Source organism: Amblyomma americanum, chromosome 2, assembly GCF_052857255.1.
Source record: "Amblyomma americanum isolate KBUSLIRL-KWMA chromosome 2, ASM5285725v1, whole genome shotgun sequence".
Lineage (NCBI taxonomy): Eukaryota > Metazoa > Arthropoda > Arachnida > Ixodida > Ixodidae > Amblyomma > Amblyomma americanum.
In genome coordinates this window covers 230388225-230413381 of record NC_135498.1, presented here as the reverse complement: position 1 = coordinate 230413381, position 25157 = coordinate 230388225, and the positions used below count along the sequence as shown (strand labels likewise).

At 47.6% G+C, this 25157-nt stretch overlaps 1 protein-coding gene across 2 annotated transcripts in view; it reads right to left on the bottom strand.

The window, feature by feature from the left end:
- Positions 1-22832, bottom strand: part of LOC144122209 (poly(A) RNA polymerase GLD2-like) — a 93070-nt gene extending 70238 nt beyond the window's left edge. The window contains exons 1-5 of one of the 2 annotated variants that reach the window (XM_077655793.1): positions 22618-22832; positions 15549-15772; positions 14319-14457; positions 6859-7039; positions 3007-3098 (exon numbers count right to left, since the gene is read on the bottom strand). In XM_077655793.1, coding sequence (XP_077511919.1) covers positions 3007-3098; positions 6859-7039; positions 14319-14457; positions 15549-15724 — 588 coding nt within the window. In that variant the 5' untranslated portion in view covers positions 15725-15772; positions 22618-22832. The remainder of the gene's footprint in view (positions 1-3006; positions 3099-6858; positions 7040-14318; positions 14458-15548; positions 15773-22617) is intronic. The other variant, XM_077655792.1, reaches the window with a different exon arrangement.
- Between the last annotated feature and the right edge of the window lie 2325 nt (positions 22833-25157).

Below are 25157 nucleotides of genomic sequence, written 5' to 3'. Positions count from 1 at the left end.
CGGAGGCACTCACCGCAGCGCACAGCGGAAGCATGTGCAAACAGATTGGTCACGAACAACACGCCAAGGCCAGCTGACAAGGTGAGGACGGCGTAAGGTTTGGGCAGGTACTTGCGGCACAGAAAGAGAGGCGATGGTGTGATAAGTGCCTTGCAGTGGCGAACAAGGTCAGAAGTGATGGGCACAAGAACAGATGAGCAGGCAGGCAGTTCAATGTCTTCAGCCACAGCGGCTTTGGCAGGGGCAGCAGAAGGGGCCTCGGGCAACGAGGAACCGCTGAGCACAAAGAACTCGAGTTCAGCGCGAGCACAATCGATGACTGCGTTGACAGGAAGTCCCAACCCAAGATGATTTCATGAGAACAGGTTGGCATAATGATGAATTCAATCACACACGGGATCTCCTGAATAACGACGCGAGCCGTGCAAGTCACTAACAGCACAATAGCCTGCACGCTTGTGGTGCGCAGCGAGAATCCAGAAAGCGGGGTTGTCACTTTTCGCAACGAGCGGCAAAAGGTGGCGGCCATGGCAGAAACTGCAGCACCGGTGTCGACAAGCCCCAGAACAGAAACACCCTTTACGGAAACGGCGATCAGGTTTGCGGGAGATAATTGAGGCGTTGGACATTTTGCTGATGCCGCAGATCACACCTCAGGAACTGCGGCACCTAGTTTTCCTCTTGCGAAAGATCCAGGCGCCGACACATGGGAGAAAGGGAGCGGCGACGAGGCGAAGGCGAGCGCTGGGTAGAGAAGGTCATGCGATCAGGTGAAAATTCTTATGGTGGGGTGATGAGTGATGGAATACCTATTGCTCGTCTGCTATCATTATCATGATCAGCCTGACTATGCCCACAGCAGAGCAAAGACCTCTCCCTTATCTCTCCAATTAACCCTGTCCTTTGCCTGGTGCGGCCAGTGTATGCCCGCAAACTTCTTAATCTCATCTACCAACCTAATATTCTGCTGCCCCCTGCTACCTTGCCTTCTCTTGGAATCCACTTCGTTACCCTTAAAGGTGCAGTAAAGAGGAATCTGAACTCGTCTTTTTACCACGGGAACTCGATCTACACATTACAAGCATTCTTAGAAACCTTGAATTATTGTCCTGTGCGGCCGATTTCCCTAATTTATCGAATTAAACATCCTTGCTCCCGCCTTTTTTTTTAACTCAGCACTGTAGTTAGGTGGAGTCAGCCAATACGTGGGGTGCCTTTCAGCCAGTCCTGTGGCGGCTTGCCGCTCTGCCGTTGGCGGAGTAATACGTAAATCAAAGAGTCCACGTGCATTTTTATTTCCGTGGGCCTAATTTATGGCTAGGTTGTCTGCGAATGAAATTATTTATTCACAGAAGCCTAAAAACAAAATAAAAGCAAAAGCAAAGCCGCCAAGGGACTAGCTGAAAGTTACTCCACGCGTTGGTTGACTCCTCCTACCTACAGCGTTGAGTTCAAAAAAAGGCAGGAGCCGGGACATTTAATCCGATTTAAACTAGGGAAATCAGCTGCACAGGAAAATAATTCGAAGTTGCTAAGAATGCTCAGAACATGTAGTTTGAGTTCCCGCAGTAAAAAGACGAGTTCAGATTAATCTTTAATGCAACTTTAAGGACCAATGGTTATCTTGCCTTCGTATCACATGCCCTGCCCAAGCCCATTTCTTCCTCTTGATTTCGACTAGGATGTCATTAAAAAGCATTTGTTCCCTCACCCACTCTGCTCGCTTCCGCTCTCTTAATGTTACACCTATCATTTTTCTTTCCGTGGCTCGCTGCGTTTTCAACTTAATTAAGCTGAACCCTTTTCGTTAGCCTCCACGTTTCTGCCCCGTAGGTGAGTGCCGGTAAGATACACCTGTTGTATACTTTTCTCTTGAGGGATATTGATAAACTGCCATCCATGATCTGAGAGAACCCGCCATATGCGCTCTACCTCATTCTTATTCTTCTAGTTATTTCCCTTTCACAATCCGGATCAGCGGCCACTACCTGCCCTAAGTAGATGCATTCCCTTACCATTTCCAGCACCTCGCTACCAACTGCTGTTCCCTCAGAAAATTTTGTTTTCCAAATTCGTAACTTTTAATTTTTGCATGAAAATATCTTCTCCCTCTAGACATGTCAGCAGACACTGCATCAAAAAATTCAAAACCAATATTTGTGGTTGGCAAAAAAAAAAATATTTCTGGAATGTCTTTACCTGTAGCATGCCAGTAGGAACTCAGTGACTGTTGAACCAGTCTTCTGCTACATTTTATTAACTCTGCAGCCTTTTCACAAGCTGAGAAAAAATATACTATATTGGTAAACATTTTTCTTGAGATATAAAAGTGAAATTTTGTGATAGTAGTCATAAAATTATTTCTAATAAGCCCAAAAAAATTCTTGTAAATACACCAAAAAATTTAAAACATTTTGTTGAAAGCCACATTCCCTCTTAATAGCTTATATACACCAGAGATGAGGACGGGCAAAGTGCACATATTGAGCGCTGTTTTCCTCGGATGGAGAAAACCTTACAGTGAACTTCCAGGCTTCCCGGGGCCACTTGAACTTGATCACGGTGTTCTTTCGGTGCTTTATGTTTGCACCTACACCCATCTGCTTCACATATTCTCATCAGAGTTCACTGTGTGCACTTCCCATAGTCTCATCTTTGCTTTTTGCGCTGTTAATCTTGACATTCGTTGAGTACTGCTACACGAACGTCAGTGGCTATTCCAAGAGCCACAGGTCCCACAGAGACAGCTTGCCTGACAAGTGAAACTGGCTGTGTGGTGGCACACAACACACGACCATCAGAGATCCATCTCCTGTTCAGCTGCAGACAACATTTGAAATTCTCATCTAGCCCAGTGTCCATGAACTGCCCAGGTCACGCACATCACATTTGCAGAGCTTCTGAAGAAAGCTACGCCATCAGTGCTGACAGCCATGAGTTGGCAAGTTTTAGAGAGCAAAAGAACACACTGTTCCCGTAATACTGTGCTTCTTTTTTTCCTCTCACCTGGTCCTGGCTCAGCATGAGGCACATGTCGGCATCGCTGACGTTGGACCCAAAGCCGGTCAGTGAGGATCCCACCACGTACAGGCCACACACTGCGCACAGAAGGCGGGAACGCATTTTCCTCCAGCTCCCTTCTACCCCGTGCATGCCAGAAGTTCCCGTCAGTCAGCATCCCAAGCAGCAGCTAGCATCAACGTTACTGTGGCAGCTAAGGAACAGTTGAAAACCACAAACGACCTCACCTGCCCACCTCTGTGACTGCGGTTTTCAACAGTGCCAAACAGCAGCCTCCCGGGGGGGTGCATGCACTGATCCACAACTAGTCATCCACTGCCTTTGAGCAAAGTTCCTCCAAGCGGGAGCCTGAATGCAGGAAAAAGGCATGGGCAGGTGGGCAACACAGGATGGGGCATATGGTGGGATGCCCGACTGTCCATTTCAAGGCCAGAAAGACAAAGTGCCAGGTGGCTAAGAGCAAAGCAGCCATGCCAACAAGGTTCACTGCTGCTTGGAATCAAACTGTTCTGTAGTTAAGCAACCCAAGGCAGCACTAGATGCTGGCAGGATGTCTCTAGGGAAACAGTCTCGCACAACATGAGAAGACCGCTAACTTCATGAACTGGCCTCTAAAGTAGGCTAAATTCCAAAGCAGCCATGCTGTTGATGATGATGATGAACTTTTATAACATGAAGGCACAAGGAGCACCATGGCACAAGGTGTTTTTGTGTCTACTCAAGATGGCGTCAAAGACCCATTTCCCAAACATTTCACCCTGAAGAAGCCAAGCACAAGCACCAGGTCAAGGGAAGTCTTGTATCCACTGTTTCACAGGTGGGTACCTGGCAGCACTGGGGATTGAACCCTGCACCTCCCGCAACGAAGGCGAATGCTCATACCTCTGGCCAAGGGTTCTCAAACTTTTTTGCCTCAAGGAACCCCAACAGACTTCACGTGTCAAGGAATCCCCCCGCCCCCCAATCACAATATGTCCGTGTTGCTTGTAGAATGGACCCTTTGTGTTTTTTTTTTGCTATTTCATTCACTTTTGTATGTATTTGTTTGTTTTCTTGATTTCAGCAATCAGCGTTTTATTCAATGCCCATCTCTCACTCATGCTCAGGCCTCTAGCCCCAAGAAAAAAAAGCAGAAAACTAGTCACAAAAGTTCCCCCTCGCATTTGCACACTCGACTGCCTGGCCTGAGCCCAGAATCACGCGAAGCCTGGTCCGGCTTTCATTGGCGCTCCGGCGTCAGCATATTTTTTTCAATTTCAAGATATATATATATACAGTCAACGATTCAAAATTCGGACGCCTGATTTTTCGGACATGCTTGATTATTCGGACTTTCTCGTGACACCGTGACATGGCCCACAGAGCCGATGTGTAAGAGCGCCTGAAATTTCGGACGAACCCTCAACCGACTGCTCGATTTTTCGGACCTCGTTCACACCCCCAATATCCAAACCGGCATATAATGTGTACAGTGGAACCTCATTCATTCAAACTGCAGGCAAGATCGAAAACTTGATCAAACAAAACGAAATTCAAGCTTAAAGGGAGCCTCTTAACTTGCGATGCTGAAATTCTGCACGAGTCAGCACACTACACCTGCGTGGTCTCGAATTCGTACTGTTCTTGAATGTCTTTCGCCGCACAAACTTGAACAGTAGTCAGAGTTCGCGTAACTCATCTGTGACGAGTCTTTCATCCCGCATATTGTCACGGACTAGAAAACGACAAAGTGAGCAGTGGCGCGGCACAGTGCGCTCGCACTAGGCCCACCGCCATTAAATCATTCCATCGCCATCTCTCATGTAGTCCTGTCTTCACCTTTTTGCCGTCACGTAACATTAGGTGTGAGGTGCGGAGTTCATCCCCATCCCGGTCCTGGAGCTTCGGCGTCCTGGTTGTGCCGAGGTCATTGGTCGTGTGTTCTGTCCGTACCGCCCGGCAGTGCCCCAGCCCACCAGACCAGAACCGACCACGCTGTTCACCCCAGCCCCATTCCCCCGCCCCGACCAGAAGACACGACATGACGCCGCCGCCGCAACTCGAACCTACGACCCCACCAACCCTAGAAGCCGCCACTATGTTCGAACACAGCCCTTAGATGCCCATGCCGTTTGGTGTGTTCATGGGCCTCGGCCATCAGCTCAAGGTGACCTACGCACGGCCCAGAAGCTTCCTGGGCCAGCGCTAGTCTGATCATGATCTGCTCATCTCTTTCATCGTAACGGCAAGCCCTGCATCTTCTTCTCTTCTGTGTTCATCCTTCCTGTCACGCCCATTGTCACGTCCTATGTTTTGTCTTCATGGCCGTTTTTCTAGTTCGCACGATCGGGACGATTGCTCGGCAGCCTCGGGTAGTGTCACGGACTAGAAAACAACAAAGTGGGCAGTGGGGCGGCACAGAGCGCTTGCGCTAGGCCCACTGCTATTAAATCATTCCATTGCCATCTCTCATGTAGTCCTGTCTTCACCTGCTTGCCGTCACATAACAATATGAGAAGAGGTAGCAGCAAAGCGCGTGGGAGACATACGGCTTCGCGGAGATGGCAAGCGCGGGAGGAAATGGTGGTGCATTTCAAAGCGAGTTCAGAGTACCCGCAGCAAAACGCACCGTAACACTGACTCTTCTATCATAAAACCTTAAACAACTCGCGTTGCGATGACAGGCAAGACGCCTCTCATTATACGCAAGCCACCGCAGAGTGCATATCGCCAGATACGATGCCGATTTTGGCTCTAGTCACTAGGCCTAATGACAAAGGCCAACAGTAACGGAGTGCTTGCTTCGGCCGTTTCTCGGTTCTTATTGCTTCGCCATCTTCCCGTTCTCGTTCCGGGCCCATCGTACTGCGGGTGCAGCGCAGTTCCCGCAGCGGCGTGTTCGCTCTCCCGTTTAGACTTTGTCCCAACCCGTGCGTTCATCGGCGACATGCCGAGGGCAGCACAGCCAGGCTGAACTCGTGAAAGCGGTCGCCGCCCGTCGTCTGTGCACATGTCACGCGGCGAAATTTAGTCATGAGGAGCTTCAGAATGTGTGCAATACGACTGACCCCCTTCCTCCTGCATATTGGCAATGAGTTCATAATTTTTTCAGCAAAATTTGATTTTTCGGACTGCCTGATTTTCCGTTCGTTCTCACGGTCCCTAGAGTTCGAAAAATCGGTCGTCGACTGTACTGACTTTCTGGCTCAAGTGGGTGCACCGGCAAACTTCGTCCAAGCGCCACCGACGCTGGCGAATCCCTTGGAAAAATGCTCAATGAGATGGGCACACTATTTTGCCTAAGCTGAGCTCAGCTAGCTCGGTGGTGCAGGCCACACTTTCAGTCGCCATGTGCACGAGCGCACATAACACGCATCGCTTTGTGTGCCATGCCCTTTCCACACCTCCTCGCCTACATTCCAAACACATGTTCACTGGTGCCGCTGGTCTAGCCACCCTAGCGCAGCGGGGTGCAGCGGGGTGCAGCGGAGTCTTGGTGCACTGCAAAGTTCACCAAGTGAGCCACCCCTGCCTGCGCTCTTGTCAAAACAATAACACGTGGTGCCATTACTAGCGTGCAGCATTTTGGCATGCTGTCAAGGTCCGTGCTGCAGATAGCACGAAACTGAGGAACGAGCTAATAACACACGCGCGAACACGCCCGCCAGAAATGTAAAGGAAAGGATGGACAGGCCAGTGCGGGTGCTCGCGAAACCCAGTTTGAGAACCCTTGCACTAGGCTACCGCAGCAGTAAAGCAGCCATCAGTGCAACGTTTTGCAAGCAATGACGATTCACAGGCAACCAACTTTCCCCACGGCCAGATTTACAGCTGTCGCGACGGAAGGGTCACACTCACGGGGAAAGATGACGCGTAGCTTGTCGTGCAGGCGTTTGCGCAGCTCCATCTTGCGCTGAAGCAGGTCTTCTGTGTGCTGCCGTGCTCTGTAGTGTGCCCACAGCGCACTGGACACAGCCGCCCACTTGTCATGTTCATCCGGTGCCGCCCCAGGCACGCACTGCTGCCCAGAAGCAGCTACCTGTGTACACAAACCACAGCACTGGTCCACTCCTAACACAAACACACGGTGAACAGAAAGCAAAGACCAGCTGAACAGGGAGATAATTGAGGCATCAGAGATCATGAGGATAGGTACAAAATGCATAAGCACCCCTCCTGTTGCTATCTCGAAAAAAGAGCACGAATACTTGATGTCCTAGATTATGTGCATCGGCAAAGCTTTCGTATACTCAGAATGATTAGCCTGTGAAACTTGATGTTTTCTTTTTCTGTTTTTCTGCGATACCAGCGTGTATTTGAGCACTGGTGTCCTGAATAAAACCATTCTGTTGTTAGTTCAGCCCTGTATTTTGTCCTTTCCCTGTTCGGCTTCGAGCCGTTGTGCTGGTTTACAAAAAGAGTAGGTCCATGCGTCTGCGGCAACTACACAGTGGCCCTGGCCAGAAGCTGTGACAATTAGCACTCAGCTCTGTGCTGCTATCTTGAATGCCATTCTGGACACAGTGGTGCAAAGAGAAAGAATGCCATCTACCTGAGCCGAACATTTTTCAGCACAGCAGTTCGATGACACTCAACAGTACTTGAGCAACATTTGCAAACCTGCTGCCACTGACTGCGTGGAACTATCGCATGTCTCTGGCACAGAAATGTGCCGAGGCCACAGTCAACCCCTCCCTCCACAGATGCTGGAAGTGCCCAGCGTGCAGTACTCAGAAAAAAAAGTTTCCCCACCTTTTGGTGTCTGCCCTTTGGCTTGTAATGGTAACTCTGCGGATGAGGCATTCCTGCTTCTGGACGCAGACTTGCGCAAGTTGCTCAGCACACGTGCCACATGTGAGCCCACTGTCAGCAGCCAAGGCAAACTTTTCCTCACAGTGATTCTTGCCGTGCATTTAGGAAGGAACAAGCTGACAAAGAATGGCTGAAACAACAGTGTTCTTTCACCTCTTTCAATGAGCTTACAGCCTTGAACTTTTCCATGACTGTAGTCACACTTGTGGCCGCTCACACTTACAGTGAAAGCAGAGAACGGCAGCTACACACCGCATTTAAACACATAATGAGCCCCCCCATCGTTTTGAAATTTAGAAAAAGGGCCTTGTCATGGCCTGAGGTACATATCCAGGAGTAGGATAAGGGACCGATGTGATTCATTCTGATATACTCCTGTAACTTGAGAACCAGCAAGCACAGCTCCATGAAACTTGATAGTTATTCAAATGTTTGTGCCATCAACCTACCCTCAAAAATTTCAGTAAGACACCTGAAAAAAGTTGGTGTTCAAGAGTAGCCTCCCCCATTGAAGCATTAACTTTCCTTACCGCATTCCTCAGTTTTGTGCCGGCTGCTGCACAAACCTTGGCAATGCGCCATGATGCTGTGCACCAATAATGCCACGGCGTGTTTATCTTTTGATGAGCGCTGTGCTCGGGAAACTTGGCAGAGTGCCAAGACACTGCATGCCCTTGATACAAGTGCCAGCAGCGACGGCTCACTCAGTGCGCTGCTGCACGCTTGATCATTGAAGAAGAGCATAGCAGTTTAAACCAGAAAGCTACAAAACACCTTCTACACTGAAATTCTATGGAGGAAGCAGGACCACCAGACCACCAAGCAATTTGGCGAGCTCGTGGTCAGAAGTCAAAGTGCCTAATCCCTCTCACACCCCGGCTAATGCTTAAAGATTCTCATTACACACTTACAACCGTACTGCGTGATTTTTCAGCCGTGCATAAAAAGCGCGGACCTGACCTTAAGGGCCAGTGTTCTGCATGTTTGCTTTATCTTGCCGCGAATAGCCGGCACTGTCGACTATCACAAAATCATCGCATTGCGCCATGATACAGAAAATATCTTTCGAACCAAATGATGCTAAATACTGGTAACACCAACACAGCTGACCGTGTGCTTTTGTTGATGAACAGATTGGCGGACAGACAAACGATATGAAATTTCTACTCTCGCAACAAGAAATCTGCAGAAATTTTTTTTTCCCTGTGTAGTGAACCGTTCCTCGAAACTGATGTCAATGTAGCGCATGGCAACAACCTCAAAGAAGCCACACTGGATGGACCCAAACTCTCCTTCGCGCTGTATTCTGAGGAGGCAACATAGCAACACGTCCCTTGCCAAAATTCCTCAAGGTGGCGACATATGACCTCAGCAAACGCTCCTATTCTCCTCATCAACATTATGGGAATGTACCAACAAGACGTGGTGCTTCCACCTCCACTGAGAGAACCACAAGGGACACACTCAGCCCCCAGCATGTTTGTTTATGCAGTGGTGGTGTTTGCATTAATTTCCAACCACACACTTCTAGCAAGACTGGATTCGGCTACAATCCAGAGGAGACCGCAAACCCCAGCCTGGCTGATGGCCTGATTCATTTCAACATGCACTTACTGCTATCTCTCACAAGCATGAAATGAGGAACAACCAATCAACTTGCTCATCCCAAAATCTTCGCCACTTGTAGTGTACAAAAGCAAATGGTGAGTAATAGCAGGCATGTACAGAGGTTCACATACCTGCCTTGAGTGACGATGATGACAATTGATCTTAACAATGCAAGGGCAGCTTTGGCTCAAGGTGTTTCGCTCTACTCAAGCTGGGATCAAACTCATTTTCCAAGCACTTCACACCACAGAAGCCGTGCACCTGGCCGGGGGGAAAGCTTGTACCCACTGCAGCACCGGTGGGTACCTAGCGGCACTTGGGATCAAACCCCGCATCCATTGCATACGAGGCAGATTGTCAAACCACTAGGCTACCACTGCGGTACATGTCTATAGAGTGCTCAAACAGTGTACTTGGTTGGTCATTTGTGACAACTGCCACTGTCTGGTGGACCAATATTACCTCTTAGAGACATGATAAGTTAAACATGTAGGGCCCACTCGCGGGCTGCCCACTCAAAACCTGCCTCTCCCCGCTAGTACCCTCGACCACTGTTCCTCTCCCGAGTGGAAAAGGGGGAACCGGGCTACGCGGGCTACGCAGGCAACAGAGCTGCTGCTCGTACTGGATGTTTGATGCTCGTACTGGTTTCCTTCCGAGTCCACTGCAACGATGCAGTGAAGGCTCGCCTCGCCGAGACCGGCACCGACCTCGTTATAATACCTGGTGGCACGACGTCCATGCTACAGCCACCTGACGTGTGCCTGAACAAGCCGTTCAAGGCACACGTGAAGCAACTGTATACCCAGTGGATGGCCGACAGCCTTTACGTCCTCACACCGACGGGACACGTGCAAAGGCCCGATACTCCTGTGCCAGTGGATCATAGATGCATGGAAAGCGATACCGGCCAACTTGGTGCGTAGTGCGTAAAAGCGTTAAAAAATGTGCCATCAGTAACAGCTTGGATGGTTCTCAGGACAACTACATCTTTGAGAGTGGCGATGAAGCCTCAGATGGCAGCAGTGAGAGCGGTGACGATTGAGAATCGGATAACCAGTGACATGGTGGTGGTCACTTAAATAAATGTTCTGAAAACGCAATACAGTTAAAACTCGATTTAACGAAGTTGAGGGGAGCCGTGAATTATTTCGTTAAATCGAGAACTTCGTTAAATTGAATGAGGCATTTCTTGGGCACATAATTCAGTACATTCGATTACAGTAAAACCTCGTTAAAACGTACCCGCTTAAACAGCACTTTCGTTTTAAAAGTAGTAAAGTCAAGTCCCCGACTGAGCACCCATTGAACATAATGCATTTTGCATCCGCATAAACCGTACCAGCTTATCGCGGTCGTATCGGTTAGCACGTACCATTTTCACTTTTCGTCGCACTCGCGCGTGACGAATCCACGCTGGTAGCACCGACCCAAAGGACGGTTCGGCTAGCGGCGCAACAATCTTCCCTAAATACCGCCGACGGGACGGCAAGCCACACAGCTAATGACAAATTGGCGCCAAAGTTGGTAATCATACAACTACCGCAATCTTTGGGGGTCCGTATGGTCATCGTCATGACCCCCCGCGCTACTTTCGAGTGGGTAGCGCCAACACCACGACCGGCGCCGCTAGCGCGTATGAAAAGAAACAACAAAAATTCTTACTCGACAAGAAAGGCCCGAGGGGACTACAAATTTATTTTCCGCCAAAGAAGTCGGTGATCTTTGCCTGCGTGCGCTTTGTGAGCAACGGCCGCACCGATTTCTCGTAGGTCTGAAGTGCGTCCAGCGCGTCTTCCGTCCCCTCGTGTGCACCGGCAAAATGTCGCAGCAGATCGAGAGCATCCATCACCTGACCTGGTGTCGGCACGGGAGCTTCGGCACCTGCAGGGTCGTCGGCAGCGTCTTCAGCCGTCACTCCCTCCACGCTTCCTACAAGCCGCAAGATATCGGCATCAGTCAAAACTTCCGTTGTGACTGCGTTTGCGTCGGCGTTCACGTAGTCTGAGAAACTTATGCCTGTGGGCACTTCATCCACTGAGCGAAGGTGTTCCCAGGCATCTTCATCCTCGTGCACGGCGCTCGCGCAGTCCGGACCAGCTTCGGCAGTTTCAGGGCCTAGTGTACCGAAACCGGCTGTCCTGAAGCAGTTGACAATTATCGACGGCCTCAATGCTCTCCAAGCCGGCCGCCACCATCTGAACCGCCATAAAAATATCTATTTTCGTCTCGCGCTTCAGCTCCAGGTTCAGGAGAACTCTGTCGACGACTCGACGCTTGTATGCGCACTTCACGCTATTAATTATCCCTTGATCCAAGGGCTGAACCACGGATGTTGCGTTTGGGGGGAAGTAGCGGAGCTCCACGCTGGTCAGCTCGACCTCTGCAACGTAGTGGGCCGTGCAGTTATCCAGCAACAGGCACACTTTCCTTTTCTGGCGACACATGTCGCTGTCAAATTCCTTCAGCCATGTAGCGAAAATGGCACGCGACATCCACGCCTTTGAATTGGCAACGTACTTCACAGGAAGCTTTTTGGTGCCTTTAAAACAGCGCGGCCTCGCACTCTTTCCGATGACAAGCGGGTCTCGTTTGTCGGTGCCGTCCATGTTGACGCACAGCAAAAGAGTCAGCTTTTGTTTGCTGTGTTTGCCGCCGTGGCACGCCTGCCCCTTCAGGGCGAGTGTTTTTTTAGGCAGCATTTGGTAGAATAGACCGCTCTCGTCGGCGTTCTAGACGTCGCTGGGGGCATATTTTCCCAGAATGTCGGGCACGTTTTCAGACTGCCAGTCGCCGACTACAGCCATGCTTACGCTGCTCGCTTCACCGCTAAGCACTTTCCCGACGATGCCGTGTCGTTCTTTGAAGCGCGACAGCCAGCCGGGACTTGCCTTGAACTCGTTGTCGCCCAGCAAGCACGCGAAAGAGCGAGCTTTTTGTTGGAGCAGGTCTCCACTCACGGGAATACTATTCTTCGCCCGCAAATCCATAAACCAGGCGAAGAGGGCCTCTTCCATTTTGCTTTGAGGAGTGGTCCAGCGTTTTTTTGCGCGAGAGATTCCCCGACGAAGTGGCGCGGAGGATGTCATCTTTCCCTTTCAATATTGTGGAGAGAGTACTCGCTGCAATGCCATGTGATGCAGCCACGTCACATTTCTTCTGTCCACTTGTCACAGCACGAATTATGTCCGCTTTCTCGTCCAGCGTAAGCCTTTTTCGTTTCTTGCAGGGCTACATCTGCTAGTCAGGAGGGTTAGCGGCGCGCTTGCTCGCACACACCACGTCCGCGTTCACGATAGCAAGGCTAGACTGATGGAGGCCTAACAAGCTGAGCTTGACAAAGACGTGCGTTCAAAGGCACGGGGAAATCCGCACAAGAGCGAACACAGAGCACAACACACAAACACACAAAAAAAAACACGCGAACTGCAACAGCGCCATCTATGAAATGTGGCACGAAACTTTTTTACTGCTGGCGCCATCTCGTGAGCTCGACTCAAAATTAAAACTCGTTTTGCGCCGCGCAGTTTGAAAAAAGCGACGGGATGAAGGTGCTCCGCACTGTTACCGCTGACTCGCAATCAATAAATTTTGGGGTGCTGTCTACAAAATAGACCAAAAATTAACCCTTTTTCATCTTTATTTCTCGAAAAAAGGTTCGTTAAATCGGGACAGATCACGGAATCGGTTTCGTTATTTCGGGTTAGTCAAAGCATTGAACCCTATGGGCGTCTGAGGGGGAATTAGGATACCTTCGTTAAATCGAGATTTTCGTTAAATCGGGTTTCGTTAAATCGAGTTTTGACTGTATCACTGAGTGTGCAGTTGCATCTTTCTAGTGCTCCTTTTTCTTCTTTTTAAGATAAACGTGTGGCTTATATAAGAGGTTTTTTTTTTCGTAGAGTTCAAAGTTAGGTGTGCGAGTTATATGCAGAGGAGGGTTATGCACCAGCAAATACGGTACCCATGTAAAGGCCAGACTTTTTTTTTATGGTTTTGATGGGGCCACAGCCCTTACACGAGGTCATTATTTTTGTCGCAGTCATCATTTTTGTTGTACAAAATTTTTCGGACTGCAGGAGAGTCCCACTTACATGCCCCCTTTTATGCTGTGGCATGCATTTTTATGACAAAAAATACTACGCAATGCACTGAAAGTAAGGCTGATAGGACATGCACCTGACAACCGGCGCAAATTAAAAGCACAAAGTAAAGCAGATTACTAAATCAGTTTACTAGGAAATATCATCACATTTTAAGTTAACAAGATCTTACGAAGATAAGGTGCTCGACTCATAGTAATAACGCCTTGGCCCACGGGTCGGAGTGGAGCTTCATGCGTGCGACTTACGGCTGTCAGTGTGAGGTGGCCCTCACCTGGCCTGTTTTTCTGCACGCTTCACCTTTGAAGGCCTAGCAAAAATCAATCAAATGTTCATTTTAATTAAAAGTTATTGTGTGATGGTAAAGTGGCAACCAGGTTAGACATTTTATGAAGAATTGTGACTTGATTCAAAGCACTTTGGCTTTGGCCTCGATGAAAAGCCCACTAGGACTAGCAACACAAGGTGAACAGCGTGCCAGTAAGGTCCATATTACACTGGCGCTAGAGCCTGGCAGGTGGCGTGTCAATGCAAGAAAATTAACCACTAACGTGGGTGCACCCCATTCTAGGTCATGCACAACATAATGTTTTGTCCTTTCTGATGCGAACGCCAAGCGCACAAGATGAGTCAGCTGCACTGGGGGAATTCAGGCAAAAGATAAATATAAATAAAAAAAGCGTTACTCAATGATTTACCTGGTTCCAATGACTTGATTCCTGTTTCATGTACAACGTAACAAGCTCCTGATTTCGCTAATCTTGTGTTCAATTATGAAAGAAGGTCGGGACCGACCTGAGGGGTGGGCACGGGTTCAGGGGGGCCAGCCTCTCGCACGTCCCCCACAGGTCGTGGGGGTGGTGCCTGGTTGGGTGCCGGCAAGCGCCGCTTCACTTGGGGTCGCTCCTGCTCCTCTCCATCATCCCATCTCCGCCTGTTGACAACATCACACAGCCAAATCAACCATCAAACCTCATACCAACCACCACTGGGCTTCCTCCAGGCGCTGCAAAATCAATACGGGGTGGCAGCACATACCCATGGCACAGTTTTGAAGTGAACAAAGCTGCAGCCTGGCTGTGCTCAGTCAAGAAACATTGCAGCAGTCTGTACTGACTCATTTCGCCTCCTCTCCCCCATGTTTGTTTTCACACAACTGGCAACTACTATTTGGTCGTCAACAGCAACCCTCGAGTATCTCAAAAGAAATGTATAGAACAGAAACACAGAAGCGAACGGAAAGTCTTGAAATTAAGTTGGACAGTGCCGTGAGGAAAATGATAGTTGTAACGTTAAGAGCCAGAAAAAGAGCAAAAGTGGCTCAGGGAACAAACGGAGGTTACTGACATCACAGTTGAATCAAGAAGAATAAATGGGCTTGGGCAAGGTATGTAATGCGAAGTGATGATAACCAATGGTAATGGACTGGATTCCAAGAGAAGGCACGCGTAGCAGGGGGCAGCAGGTTAGGTGAGTGGATGAGATTATGAATTTTGCGGAGATACCGTATTTACACTACTGTAAGTCGACCTGTTTTTTTTATTTGAACATATGAAGTTGGGGGGGACTTAGAATCAAAACTAAAGCACGACACCACGAGCCCACGAGCCAAAGCACGAGCCCACATGTGTTCAGGAGTCCACGGTGTAACAACTCCCCAACATCTGCATGTTACAAATGCCCATGCGGGAGGGACAGCAGCATTTTTTTTTCCGTGTGATCGCCAAGGCTATATGCCGCATCCACACTCAATTTAAAATGGTGAAAAATATCGGAAGGTTGAACTGAGTGGAGGGAGAAAGAAGTTCCATTTTTAAATCCAATTCTCTAAACCAGAAATCGGTCGTTTGTGTAGCAAGAAGGAGCCACAGAAGAGAGCTTCACTAAGAACACGAATCACATTAAGTTCCATAACAATTTAAGAAACTCTGTCAGATAATCAATGTCATTCTAATGATTAAGTTGTCCTGAATGTCCTTTCAAGTGTCCCCTTTCAGGGTACCGTGGAGGAGGAGTGGCACTCACTTGCGGAGCATGTGAGAGGAGGAATCCTGCGGCATAGCTCTGGCCGGCGGCACCAGGTACGGGGGATGATGCAGCAGTGGCCGGACGGGCAGGTGCGGAAGAAACGCTGGGCCAGGCACCACCATCAAGAGTGGCTGCTGCTCCCAGGGCGCTCTGGCCCCACGCCGGGGCAGCATGGGGGCACACACTGCGAGTCTGCCAGCGTTCTCCTCTCAACAGGAGGACTTCAAAAGGCAAAGCAATGCAGGCGATGCAATTCCTCTACAGCCTCAAAGAAGCCAACATAGAAAATGCTGACCACCACTCTGGACCAGGCACCAACAGCACAGGTGGCTGGTAGCGCTTGTATTCGGACACAACAAACAAACCCCCTAACATATTATACATGGTGCACAACATGCACTTTGCAAACTTCGGAGAGACTGGCTTAGCAAGGTGCTGAATGCTAGGTGTGAAGGCAATTTGCAGACATCTGCTTGTTCATGGGATTTTGTCATGAGCACGAAATAAGAGTGCGGCGATGCATGCGCAAATGGCACTTAGAGGCAATTAGAGGATCCAAATGACTGACATTCGTTACGCCCACACTGTCATCTGTGCAGCTGTAAATATCCATATGCATTCCACTAAGGCCGTCTTCTTTTCTACTGTTATTTTGGCGGGGTGCAGCTCTTACAAAAAAGGGCATTTTTCAGTTGAATTTCCTATTCATATTTCAGGAAACTACACTAGTTACCCTATACTCTGATGCTATATTTGGGGCCTCGTAGCACGTATTAAAGGTAACTTTAATCCATCACTATCGCTGTCCTCCCTACACGAGCCTGACCCCTTACCATGCTCGTAATCGTAAATGATGCCATCTTCGGTTCCACCCATTGCATCCAAAATTCCTCCAACTTTCAAGCTTTGAACACTGTCCAGAGACACCACGCGCAACAATTCAAAACCACAAGCATAAGAAATGCAGTGATGCTCTCAGCCATTTAATGAGCATCACTTCATGGTCGGCTGTTGCATCTGTTCTGAGTATTCTGTATTCTGACTTAAGGGCAGATGTGGGTTTGGAATCTCAAAAATGATCGAAAAATATTCTTTTCTTTAAATTTTTGCATCCGCTTGTATGCCTCATTCTTTACGCTGTCCCAAAGTTTCATTGATGAAATTAACCGAGTAGTAGTCTAGAAAAGATTGTTTTGTGAACTGCAGTGGTTCTGCATTGCAAGGAATGCTGGAACAATGAACATTTTTCTTTGTTACGGTTTTCCGTCTAGACAATAGCTAGAGGAACAGATTTCTTCATAGCCATTTGATTTTGTTTTTTTGCACTCCTAGGACCATACTGCAGGTCAAAACATTTCTTTGATTTTCAAACTGGTGAATTTTAAATTTCTTATATGAAATTTTCTTCTCCCCCAAGTCAAGGTTATCAATGCACACTGCATCGCAAAAATTCAAAACCAAAATTTGTGCTTTGCAGAACAAAAAATTTCTAGTAAGTTTCTAGTAAAGATTATGACGGCAGCAGGCAACTGTGGTCATCTGGCAGCTCAACGGGGTGCATGTGCCACACAAACAAATTCATACACACATGAAAAGTGGAGTTGGTCTTTAGGGATAGTTTTCTCCAAATTACTTTCCAAATTCCCTTGTTTGGGGCAGCAACCCATATATGAGTGCAGCCCTTAGTCAAGTGTATATGGTATCACAGCAGTGTCAGTCATTTTGGTGCACTGCAAGCCAGAAAAGATGAGGCTGACAATCGAGTCAGGCAAATGTCACAAGTACGAGTCACCCATTCATGATACACAACAACTGAGACATCCACTGAAGGATGCACGAAAGCTACCTTCATCTTTTCATGCTGCGCTCAGGGACTCCTGAACCTTTATTTTTGAGTGGGGGGACAAGACTTCGAGCTTATGTTGTTATTTATTTATTTAATGCTCATTTGCATAAAATTTTTATATTTTTATTTATTTATTTATTTTTCGATGTTCAAAGATTGACGCAAACTATCATGTTGTGACGACGCTCCACCAGTCAGAAAGACAAAGAAAAGGCTTCCAAAATAAGCTGTTTAATCGGCTGGCTTGCGCCCACTAAGAACTGAATGACCCGGCGGCGGCTACAGCCACAAGCGTGCTCGGAGGTCATCGAACTGAATGCCTGCAGTACTTGGCCGTGCTCAATTTAAAACTTGCAAGGAACCTTCGAGATAAAGGACCAAAAGCAACTACAGCAATCTGGAAAAATGTGGAAGCATTTGTAAGTGGCCACCATCAATGGAGAAAAGTCTGGCTGCTTTTCGCATTACAAAACAAAATGATAAAGCCGCGTGCCGGCACTTTTGAGTGCGAATGAACAAACGGCGCAGATTCAGGGCATGAAATAAGAAGCTTTATAGATGGGAAGCTTTAAGCACAAGGAGTGATCGGTTGCATTTAAAAAGTTTGTGTACAATTTGTTTAAAGTCTGCTAATCGTGATCATGTACGCGGGTCAGACAGTTGACTTCTGTTGAGACATGGCTGGCTTAGGTTACTCATATATGAAATGATTTACAACTGACCATGAAGCATAGTAGCTCAGCCGCACTGTGCTTTGCATTAAGAGAGTCCTAGAACTGAAGTGTTTCAATTGTCAAAAATCTGATCCAAGGATAAGCAATTGGAGACTATGGAGGGGGGGCGCTGCCTCCTTCGGAAAAACGTTGGGGGGGGGAGGCGGCCGCCCCCCTTGCCACCCCTGTTCAGGGGTCCCTGGCTGCGCTGCCATGTACAGTCGTGTGCGATATGAGAGGGAACGCAGTTTGAGCATTCACTTACCGATTACTGCATAATTATGTTTGAAAAGCACAATTTCTTCTGGTTTCGAGCTATTTTTCCTCTTCGCGTATAATATTCAAAACTGATTCCAAAATTTAGTGGAGAATTAACCAGAAAATTTGCAATTTCGAGCGAAATGTTTCTTCTCTTTCCTATTGCTCACGACTGCACAGCTTGCACACACATTGTAGCACTAACCACTGGTCTTCTAGTGGCCTCACATGTGGGGCATCTTGCCTTTGCCTCTCGTCCACACCCCTTTTCAAGGGCTGATGACACTTGTCACAAGAGCAAGAGCACATGGCCTGTCAGTCATGTGACTTGTCATGTTGTCAACATACGAGTTTGTCACACGACCACATGGCCTGTCAGTCATGTGGCTTTTCATGTCAGAATACGAGTTTTGTTACACGAGCACATGGCTAACAAACACACTATTCTGGCTGCTAATTATTTTCTATTAAACAAGCAAAACTGCCAACATTCTTTCCAAGTAGTGGCAGTGCAAGACCTAGCGTTCTAGGGCGATTTACCGTGGAAAGCAGCATTTTGACTGTAGCCAGTCTGCCGATCTCGCATACCCTCCTCTTACACTGTGCACTCAGTACAGAGTCTGGCGTGCTTCAAGCCGAAGCCAGAAGACACACAGGAAGTCCCATACACACCGCTGAGACTGGTACAGACAAACGCTTAACATTAAATTCTACTCTTCAGTGGCTCCTACATCAGCCAATCCATAACCCAGTGCTTGGCTCACTGCCATTACACATTGACGTGCACAGCGATTGTCTGCTTAAGCTCTGAACATGCAATGTAACCGGTTTTTGGCAGAGGCAATTCGTCGAGCTTCCTGGCTAGATTTCAGCTGAGTCTGGTAGTCGTTAGATCAACTCTTGAACAAGACGAACAACTGCCAAAGAATATGAGATTACGGTGAAAGTCGAAGGCACACTTGAGCCGCACACTGTATTCACAGGGCCTGGCACGGTATTGCTGGTTAAAGATTTTTTATTTTAAATCAGCAAGGCAATTGCTTAAACGACATAAAGCAACATTTTCCAATCGATCTCTGGTGCTAACGTCAAATCCCATAATGTGCCTGCACGTTGGTACAGCTAACAAAGCTGTTTCAACATGAAAAACAGGGCAGGGCAAGTGCAGAGAGGCACTGTGTTTTCGACCAAAAATAAGCATGCACACCTTCTGCCGGGAAGTTCGGAACAAACCTGCAAGAAGAACTGCAGGTTGCACCAAGGAACATTAACTCTTTTTCAGAAAGATAGACACGGGGCAAATTAACGCGTGTGTCACTGCTAAATCTTGTGGTCTACACTGCTTCAAAGATTGCCCTTTCTAGTTCATCTTTAACACAAGCAAGTGCAAGTGCTGTTTCGAACAAAGGGCAACACCAGCACATGATGCCATGCACTGCCAAGTGAGCAAGGTGGTCTCAGCATAAATGCCACATGCTTGCAGAGATGCAATTTAGGAAACATCCACTATGGCCTGCATAAGCTTTGCTACACATGAAGGGAACCTTATACCCACTGCGTCAGATTACTGCCAAGTGCAGGGATCATTTTTGGCTGATCAAATGCCCGCTTCAAGGTGTGCATGCTTAACGAGAGTTCCGCAGTGGCGGTGCATTTTCAACTTTGCCCCTTGCAATATGTTATGCTACGAGTTCCAAATGGCAAAGAGTGACTGCTTATCCAGGCATTCATCTAAAAGTTTCATTTCAAATCAGAACTTCACTGCTTACATGAGAACAAATTTGCTGCCAATTTTCACCACACCTCCACTGATAATTTAAGAAGCTGTAGCCTCCATGCAGCCTCAGCTTGATGCACAAATGTCAAAGGCACCATCTGTCTAGCAACTGACATGTTTTCATCACAGGTATGTGTATTTTCCTCTCTAAATAGGAAAATTTTGACCCAATTAATGGTACGTTCCATCTTACTTCACTGCTTTTTCATAAACCACATAAAGTTTTTATTTAACCTTGAACAGTGCCATGAACCAGCATTCCAGAGGGTGCATGCCAAATAACATAGAGGTGCTAAACTTGCAAGCAGAAAAAACAAATACAGCTACATTTCACGTTTGAGAGAAGATTGACAGTCTTTTCTTGTCTCAGATTTTATTATACCCCACCCCACCCCCCCTCTACAAAAAGAAAATAATACATCTGTGTACTCCCACTCCATACACCGCATCATACTGGTCATCCTTTTTTTCATTCACATGCGTGGATGCCAATTCATTTCTATCCTGACACAATAGGGTGGCATAAAGGCACCCTAAGCTACCAGCAACTGGAACAGCCTCCCACCATGCCACCACCATCACCCACCATCAAATTTCGCAGCTATCTTAAGGGGAGACCCGGCTTTCAGCAAACATGACATGTTTACATGTACTTTTATAAAACATAAAAAAAAATTTGAGACCACTCCCGCAAGATTTCCCTATTATTTCTTCAAAAAAAAGTTTTCTAATATACATTTTTCTCTGAACTTCATGAAAGGGTTGCAGATTTAAGAAAATGAGGCAGAAGACGACTGGTTCAACATTCCTTGCATTCATAATGGCGTCCTGCAAGTCAAGGCATTCTCAGAAGTATTTTTACAAAGCACATATTTTGGTTCTCAATTTTTTTGATGCAGTGTCTATTGTCATGTCTACAGAGAGAAAAACATTGCATAAAAAAAATTTGAGTCACAAATTTGAAAAACTAAATTTCTTGACATGCACTACGGTCTAAGGAGTGAAAAAAATTAACACGTTCAAAACAGATAAAATTGCTGTGAATAAATTTGCTCCACAAGGTACGCAAGCAGAAAACCAGAAGAGAGAAAAACGCCCGCTGTTCAAGTGTTTCCCTCCAATGCATAGCTCCCACTGCTCATGAAACAATTTTTTTAGAGTGCTTCCTAGTCAATGTCAGCAATGGAACTTTGGAACAGCAAAAAAACAGGCATACAAGCAAATACAAGAACGATCAAAAAACCAATTTTTTGGCCATTTTTTGGGGAGTTGAATGCAGCGTCCCCCCTTAAATGAACATAAACACCTCATTTTAGTTGCATGTTTTCATTTCTGTAATGACGCATAAGGCATTAGAATATATATGGATCAGCACCTGTTATTACTTATAATTCATGACTGAATTTCTTCTTTCATGGTGCTACGGTTTCATCAACCGAACGATAGCTATGTGTAAGGAGTGTTTAGGTCACGTGAGGCATGAAATATAACTGCTGACATATCGTTTGTTACCCTTGCAGCTCTAGAGGCAAGCTGGCTTAAGCACTGTAGTGAATTAAGACTACACATCGGGATTATATTGCAATTATTTTCGAGCTTCATAAGAGCTTAGCATACCGTACATGTGCCAGCGAACATGCAGTTAATGGAACCGAAACTGCATCAAAACAAAAGTGGATTGCATATTATTCAACGGCCATAAGAGAACAAAACAGGGTGACCCACGTATACTAATGTCTAACGCATCGTTCGAAAGAAAACAAAAACTTGGCATCTATACTAGCTCCTTAAATTGACACCCGACATGGTCAATACCTCGGAAATTCCAGCCCATTTTGCAATACTCTTTATAATGGGGTTTATAGGCAACATAAAAGTGCAACACCCGAACTTAGGAAAACGGTGTGACATTATGTAAGAGCACAGCACGTAATGCACACAGCACTGAGCAAAGTTAACATGCTCAAAATGAAAGGAATGAAATAACCACCAGCATCATGCCAACACAGAAGTTGTACGCATGTGCAGCGAGTGTGCCGGGACCAGTCCACTGAGCTAGTTAAGAGGGCTAATCAAGCCAGGGCAAATTGATACAAATAACAGGAGACGGGGAAGACAGCATAACTGACGGCTGTCAGCTACCTTCATTTCTTATGGCATTACTCTTTTTGTATTTCCTCCCTTGAAGGGGGAAAAATAAGTCAGCTGATAATCAGCGCTTGTTCTAGTCCTCTCTCTGTTTCGCAATGTGCGTAGTGCGGGCTTGTTCTGCCGTAAAGCTCGTTCCTATCCACTGAAAGTGTACAAACGACGGTTCAGCATCTGAATTTTTCGCCGCTGCTTTCCCGAGCTCAACCGTTAAATCAGCACTGCAGCTCGGGGCACACATCCCCAGAGGGCATGTCTACACAGACGCCGTGCTGCTTTCCGGGGATAGACAGCTTCGCTGAGCTCGCAGTCGTGCATACGTACCGGCACGTGCGAGGGCGGGTGACAAGCTGTCTCAGCCACTCTCAGCGACGTCGTGACATTCGCTCTTTCTGGCCACAGGACGCGCTGCCGGCGTTCCGCGGTTTCGGCAGCCAGGAACTACTATATGGCACTCGCACAACAATACCTTTCACACTGCGTCCATCATTCACACAAACATCTCATCCTCCATGTCAAAACACGCGTTCGTAAAAGTCAATAAACTACGTAAGCATCGTAACGAGCTCGTAAAACGTCGGCAGATGGCGCTGCATCTTAGTTAATTTTTGTTGCGTCTTTGAGTAAGCACTTGCGAATAATTCTCGCAGATATGTTCTTAATGTTCCAATATAAATAACTAATTTGAATGAAAATTACATGCGTCATAAAAAGGAAATTTCTAAACATTTGTAAACAAAGATGGATGGGTGGATGGATGGATAAGGCTGAACATTTTAAATCGGGTGGTGGCTCACTTAGAGCTACTACTACCTGGCTCAAGCCACTTAGCCATGACTTCGTGAGACGGCGCTCAGAATCCCTCATAGTAATCAGGCTGTCTGTCAGGTACTGACTCGTCATATAGAGCGCCGTTCGTGGCGCTGCTCACCGCGGAGCCACTGCAGGCGCTGGTTTTAAAAGGAGCCACAGAGAGTGCGGTGCAGCGGCGTTAGCATTGTAACGAAAGGCTGTGGCGACTTGTCCGAATCATGTTTGTCTTTTAGCTACAACACTGAAACATTCCGGGATAGGTACTGAAACTGCTTGGCAGATATATGAAATCAGAGGGTAAGGGTAGTTAGTAATACGTTTTACTCTATTGATTTGCGATTCAATCATGTTGAGTAAGGAAAATGGAAGAATGAAATAAAGAAGGAATTATATATCTGCCCGAGAAGGCATTTTTCGAAACTGCCAAGTAGCAGTAGCTTTCAAGTCGTAGCTCTACTTTTCGCACGCTAAGCTGTCATCGTTACGACAACTAGATAAAGATTTTTCTCTGTGCGTGGCAGACTGCAGCTACGATTGTTTTAAGAAGCGAAAAGAACTCCAGACGCAAATGCACGGCACAGCAGCTGATGCCGAAGCATTTAGGACGTTCTGCTTGGTCTTGACTACAAGCAGGCGTTAATAAAATGATGAAAAAACAAAAAAGCGGTTGAAGGAAAGGAGGCAGACAAAATCGAAATCAAGTCCCCTTGAGCACGTCTTCAGGCGCAATCACCCTAAAGGCCGAACCACAAGCCAGCGTTTCTTCGCCGCAGCATCATCGTTTATTTTACCGTCGTTCTCGCTTCAGGCCGCAGGAGAGGGCGATCAAACACACGAGGGCGTACGAAGTGGCTGTCCAGACGGGCGTTACAGGTGTGTTTTGTTTCGTTCACTGTTGTTCCGCTCGCGCTCGAGACGCTTTGTCCTCTTCGAGCGTACAAATGTAGTTGCGCTAAAATACATATTGCTTATGCCTGTAAATAAGTGTCAGCACAAGCAAATACACAAATTCTAGAAATGTAAACGGCTGTAAACATACTTGTATTGTATAGCAGCAGACCGATATGCAAAGTATTGTGTATGCTATTGGTGTAAAGAGTTGTAAATATGTATAAATAAATGCACGTGAACGTCCCCTTCTTTTCTACAAACGAGCTTAAAATTTCCCACACTTCGCACAAAACTGAAAGCAGCAGCCGTGCTTGTCATAATTCACTGGTGCCATTTTAGAGTTGCTGCGAGGACACCTCACGTCAGCGTCGCCGACCACACCATTTATCCGCGCAAAACAATTTTCGTTAATCATGGTGAAACGAAACGAACAAACGTAACAACTTACAACGCTCTATTCTTCTGGCAAGGAACAGCATCCTCAAGTGATAGGCGGAGCGAACGCCTGAACCCGCCACTGCAAACGGCGAGCAAAGCTGCTGCTCCCTCCGATTGTCGTTGGAAAAAGTGCTGCGCCGTGAATGAATCGAGAGCTACGCAAGAAGGGGTACGAATCAGGAATCTGACAGACGCGTGGTGCAGGTCTGTAGTATAGGAGTGGCAGAGATAACGCCAGCCCCGCGCGACCGTTGGCAACCATGACGCAAGCAGTCCACCTAGTGTTCCTGTATATGCTCCCGCATATACAGGAACATTAGGTTGTATATGCTCCCTGCGGAGCATATACAGGAATACTAGTCCAACCTAGGGTGCCTCTATGCGCGCACTCCCGCTAAGGGTGAAGTCACCCTTTGAACCACTCGACGCCGCCTGAACCGGGTTTTGCGCGCTCCCTCCGCCATTGCGTTCCCCGCGTCGACCTCGCCGCTCTACTGTCGTGCGGGCGTCACTGCTGCGCGCCTGCGTTCGCGCCTTTCATCGCCGTGCACTGCCTGGATGTTGTGTTCCAACCATTCGAGCACTAGTCCAACCTAGGGTGCCTCTATGCGCGCGCTCCCGCTAAGGGTGAAGTCACCCTTTGAACCACTCGACGCCGCCTGAACCGGTTTTTGCGCGCTCCCTCCGCCATTGCGTTCCCCGCGTCGACCTCGCCGCTCTAC